This window comes from Arachis hypogaea, chromosome 20, assembly GCF_003086295.3.
Source record: "Arachis hypogaea cultivar Tifrunner chromosome 20, arahy.Tifrunner.gnm2.J5K5, whole genome shotgun sequence".
Classification (NCBI taxonomy): Eukaryota; Viridiplantae; Streptophyta; class Magnoliopsida; order Fabales; family Fabaceae; genus Arachis; species Arachis hypogaea.
The window spans coordinates 25,787,842-25,793,828 of NC_092055.1; the positions used below are offsets into that span (position 1 = coordinate 25,787,842).

General features: G+C 31.6%; 1 protein-coding gene across 1 annotated transcript; it reads left to right on the top strand.

The window, feature by feature from the left end:
* Window positions 1-4,015: 4,015 nt before the first annotated feature.
* On the top strand, window positions 4,016-5,060 carry LOC112783822 (uncharacterized; the record flags this gene model as incomplete). Its single annotated transcript, XM_025826895.2, has 1 exon — window positions 4,016-5,060. A coding segment is annotated over one exon (657 nt), but the record flags the coding sequence as incomplete, so codon positions are not given.
* Window positions 5,061-5,987: the final 927 nt, after the last annotated feature.

Below are 5,987 nucleotides of genomic sequence, written 5' to 3' on the forward strand. Positions count from 1 at the left end.
GGGCTGATTACCCAATTAGTGTTGATTATTTCTGATTAAGTGTTGCAGGCTAAAATTCATTGTTGCAGCAGCCCAATATGGAACAAGCTGAATCTATTGTTGTGGGCAACAATTTCAAACAAAGCACAATTGCAAATAACAAAGAAATCAAACAGGCTGAATGGTAAGTGGATATGATCCAAGCCCAAGGCATTCCTCTCAAGCTGTTCTCTCCAAAGTATTGCCTCCAAAACAACGTTCACTTTTCCTCTTCGATCAGAACTCAGAGAAGAAAGAGAGAGAGCTTCATTCCTAACTATTCAGCAAAGAAGAAAGAAAGAGAAGGGTTAAGCAAAAAGGTTGGGGTCTCATCACCCACATCAAACCATATTAAGATAAGTCACAAGCTAAAGGTGATTCATTTTCTTTTACATGCATTTTATTTTCTTCTCTTCATCTCCAACTTTTTGCCAATCCAATTTGGGATACATGGAAAAGGTGATCTCTGATAAACACTGTTGTGAATCAAAGGTCAAGATTATTTTTTGGAGACCAAGTAGTATCTCAAAGGTTCAGATCTGGGTTTACCATTGAAAATATTTTTCTTTGCTGTCCTGAGGCTTTCGGTCAAAGAAGAAGGTCAGAACCAAAATTCCTAATTTGGGGATTAATTAACAAAAATGATGTGGTAAGTTGGTAGCACACAGTTCAAGGAGTTGACCTAGGAGAGAGCAACTCAACAATATGCAAGGAGATACAAAAGAAGATTTTTCATGATTCTGAAGCAAAGGAGAGAGAACCAGTGTTTTGAGGTGTATGTTTTGAGAAGAGTTCTCTGAAGAGGTTCATCAACTTGGACAGTGCTTCTTAGTCAAAGGAGCATTCCGCCAGAATGAGGAACTAAATCAGAGACAAGCAAATCTGGTTCATCACATAGCAAAGAGGCTGTTGAAGCATCAATCTCCTTCATGTTTTACGGATTGTAATTTTTTTTTAATGTTTATCTTTCTGTAATTTTTTGAGGTAAAAAGCAGAATGAGAGAGCTCAAGTAAAAGTCTAAGAGTGGAAAGAGACAGAGTGATACACTTGAGTGATTTTAGATTTCTTTAGGTTGATTTTGTATCTTGTATCTTGTACCAGTGATGTACCCCTTTCTTAGTTGGGTGAGCACTAAGAGTGAAGAGTTAGGTATTAGTATAACCAAGTCAAGTTAGGTTAGAACTTGAGAGTGAAAGGATTGTGTCAATTTTGTAGAATTGGTGTATGTAATACTTTAACTATAGTGGAAATTCTACCACTGTTGTGGTGGAGCCATTGATGTAGGTTGCATTGCACAAGGCAACCGAACCAGGATACATGATGGTGTCAGCTTCTCTCTTCCCTTCTCTGTTCTATTTTCTGATATTCATGAGACAAAATGAAATTGTCTCATAAATTTTTCGCTGCTGAGTTCAAACAGAATTAGACTGAAAGTTTGTTTTAAAGGGTTATTTATTAAAGTTAAAGAAGGTCATAGATTCAACCCCCTTTTCTAAGTCTTCTAAAATCTTCAAGATATAAATTAATATTTTAATTATTTTTAATGTCATTTATTATTATATGAAGTATTTTAAATAATTTTTGTTTTAATAAATAATAATATATACTATTTTTAAAATTATTTTAAGAATATCGATTAAGAATAAGTTTAGACAAGCTAGCACATGATAATATTTAGATGGCTCGAAATATATCAAAAAAAAATATTTTTATTTTTTATTAAGACACAGTTAGACATAGACGATACATGTGTTTAACAATGAGAAGTCTAACACGTAGATATGACAACTCAATGAGATGTCCATATTTCATAGGACAATAATACCAACTTTTTATGTCTTATAAATTTAAAATAAATGTATTTTTTTAAAAATATGTATATTAATAAATAAAATACTATTTAAAAAAATTTCGTAAAAAATATATTTTACATTCCTCCTGTTTCACTTCTTATTAAAAAAAACATTTTGATTTTGAAAACTTAATTTTTGGTAAATTTTTTTTTTATTTCAATCATCAAAGATAATATCAATTTAATAAATATACAATTATTTTTCATGTTTTTGTTGTAAATAACAAATTAGTGAAATTACTCGTATATTGATCCAATTTGTTTAAAAAATATATAATTATCTAAAAAATATATATATACACAAAAATATTAAGGCAAAATTTGATATTTATACCATTTTAATTTTATTTTAACTATTTTTATTCGATAAAATAAATAAATAATTATTTAATATAAAATCACCAATTTCAAGTTTTGGAAAAAAGACTTCACATTAAAATTTATTTTTAAACATGTTTAATATACTTTTAAGAAGTCAAAATATTAATTTTTATTTTATGATATATTTTGTTAAAAGTTGAATTTTTAAGACAACAAAATATATTAAAAAGTAAAAACATAAAACGCAAGTGTGTGAGATCATCCTTAGTCAGGATTTTTTATTTTAATAAATAAATTAAATATAATAATTATTAAAATAAATAATTTAAACAATATTTATCAAAATAAATATTGTTCTCTTATCTCGTTTACACTATAAACAAGATAATTTTATCTGTATTTTGTTTACAGTGTAAACGAGATAGATGTTATTCCGTTTACACTGTAAACGAGATATATGTATTTATAAATAATTAAATATAATTTTTAAAAATAATAAAAAATATTAATGTTTTTAATTTGACCAAACTCTTACAAATAGAATGTTTCAAATAATAAAAAAGATAAACCGTCTATCTTAAATAACAGGAAAGATAGATTGTTCATTTATCATGTTAATACGTTTATTTTGAAAGCGCAACGTTAAATTGCTCACTGTTAAGATAATTATCTTGGATTGACTCTTAATAGGAATCATCCAACCAATTAATTCATCTCCATTGAAAAAATTGATAGAAGAGATTAAAATAAAAACATAAAAAGTCGTGAAGTTAATGCACGATCAATTAAACACAAAAAGATGAGATAAGCGTCTACCAATTATTAGATAAATAATTTATTTTAAATAATAGAAAAAATAAACAATCTATTTTAAATAATAAAAAAATAAACTATAAATACGTTAGGTTAACATCCATTCTTTTATCGCAGATATAAAATTAAAAAATAAATTTCACTTTTTTTTATCTTTATTTTTAAATAATTTGAAAAAAAAACACAGAATCTCCTATTAATAATACTGCGTAACTAACTATAATCTGTAACCCCATGATCCTCGCGTGGTTCTTGTTGGTTTGTTGCTGATCAGCGGATAATAACAAACTCTCCCCCCCCCCCTCCTCCTCTTTCGCACCCTTAAGCCCCCAAACGGCCAAACGACGACGACCACTTCCACACACCACCATCGAATTTTCCGTTACACATATTCTAAGTTTCTAATCACCGCTATGTGCTACCCATAAAAAAATACTGTGTTAATAATGGACAATCTAACCCTGTAATTTTTATTTATTTCGATGGTTAGAAAAATAAATATGTTAACATATTTATTTTAAATGGATAATTTATTTTTTTTATTATTTAAAATAGATTGTTTATTTTTTTTATTATTTAAATTTTTTTTTATTATTTAAAACATTCTACTTATAAAAATTTGATCAATTTAAAAGTATTAGTATTTTTTATTATTTTAAAAATAATCGAGATAGTATAAACGAGATATATAAAAATTAAAAAATTACATATATCTCATTTACACTCTAAACAACATATATATAAAATTATCTTGTTTACTTAAATAAGATAAAAAAATAGTTATTTTGATAAATATTTTTTAAATTATTTATTTTGATAATTATTATATTTAATTTATTTATTAAAATAAAAAATCCTCCTTAGTCATTAGTTATTTCCAGCTATCCTCTAATTTATCCATCCCCAAAAAAAAACCAGCCACGTCAGCAGACCCCAAACCCCTCGTGAAACCGTCCGCACTAGATCAAAGCCCAACCTCACCCAGCTCTCTATAAATACCAAAACCTTTTTATTCAAAACGACCTCATCCTCATTCAGTTATTCTTCATCCCCCTCCCCTATCTGAAACAGAAAAGAAAATAAGCCCAAAACCACCTTCTAGAATCCCTCGATTCACACACTTTCAGCACGAACTGGCTAACTCTCAGGAAGCCTTGTTGGTGGACGCTGCTGACTCCAGCAACATTAAGCTGGTTCGAGCATTTTATGACGCCCTAAGTGCGCGTGACTCTCACGCAGTCCTTAATCTCGTGGCTCCAGACCTCGAGTGGTGGTTCCATGGTCCACCGTCCTGCCAGTTCCTGAAGCTCTTGCTAACCGGAGAATCCTCCTCCTCCGCTTCCACCGCTGCAGACTCCTTCGAGTTTGTTCCGCTCTCCGTCGTATCCTTTGGTAGCACCGTCATCGCCGAGGGCCGCGACGCCGTGCGCTCCGTCGCCTGGGTCCACGCCTGGACAGTCACGGATGGGATAATCACCCAGGTCAGGGAGTACTTCAACACTTCCTTAACCGTTACCAAGATCGGAGACTCTGATTCCGATTCAGATTCCGGTGAATCGGAAATTGTTCCGGCGAGCTCTGACTCCGGAGGGTTCCCTTGCGTTTGGGAGAGCAGTGTCTCTGGTTTCACCGGAAAATCGGTCCCAGGTCTCGTACTGGCGATATAAACAAGGAAAAATAATAATTAATAATAATAATAATATTAATAAATAAATAAATAATATTGTGAAAAACTGAAAACTATTAAAAATAAAAGGGTTGTGCACGTGGCGTTTGGCGATTCGCTGGTTTCACGGGGGCATTGATTTGGCGCCTTTACCTTGAGGCCAGAGATGTAAGACCCTCTTTGCCTTGGTGCTGTGTAAGATTTGGTATTGCTTTTTTTTTTTTTTTTTTGGTTATTTATTATTTACTAATTAATCTTTTAAGTTCCGAGTGTGCTTTGTGTGGAACCATTACCATTATGGGTGTATTTTGGTTTTGGTGTTCTACCGAGTTTAATATGATGTGGTCTGATAATGATGCAATAAGAATATGTAAGAATATTTGTTTTCACATTTGTGTGATACATGATAGCATATGCTCTCTATTCTCCATCCAACGATCTCTCTTAAATGTTAAATGTTATATTACTTATCCAAACGCTTCATTGTTGACCTTTAACATTTAACGCGGAGAGTTCAATTAATTTTTGATGTGGTGGTAGGACCCAGGAGTTTTATTTTATAGAATTAAATTATTACTATTAATTGACTAATTCTAATGTTAATTAATTAATTTAGCAAATGGAAGTTTAGCTTTTATTGTTAATCGTGTACTAAAATGAAGCTTATCAAACTGATATGGGACTACTCTTATTGAATTGATGGGATGATCTCGTAAATTTTAATCGCAATCAGAAAAGGCTAGTCCGGTCTCGTGCTTTCAACTTTTTGAGTGCCTTAGGAATCGGATCTTTAGGAAATTCCGAACGAGAATCCCATTGGTGTGTAAATTAAACTTTTGTGTTATAAAAATAATTTCGGAAAATGAGAGCAAACTTTATCTTTTATATCCACGGAGATGGTGATGTTACACTTTCCCATGTGCTCTTCTAGCTCTCTTTAGTTTTAAGACTTGCTGCATGCTTCAAAGGCAAGTTATAATAGGAAATTTATTGTTCTATTTTTGTTATACCTGATTCTTATGCAGTAACACTTAGTAAAGAACTAACGGAGGAGGGATTTAAAATAAAACTATAAAGGAACTGGTTTGGGTGCCCAAAAGGATCACTTTCAGGTACTCAGAAATTAAGAAGAAAGATAAGAAAATCAATGGGGGCACGGTTTGTTGTCGGCTTGTACAAAACGCGTGATGACAATTGACAATTTGACACAGCTAATTGAAAGCTGGGGGGGTAAGGAGTCACGACTAAGGGTCTAAGGTCCACCTACTATCTACTCAGTCTTACTCTTTCGCGAATACACCAAACCTATCTTCTTC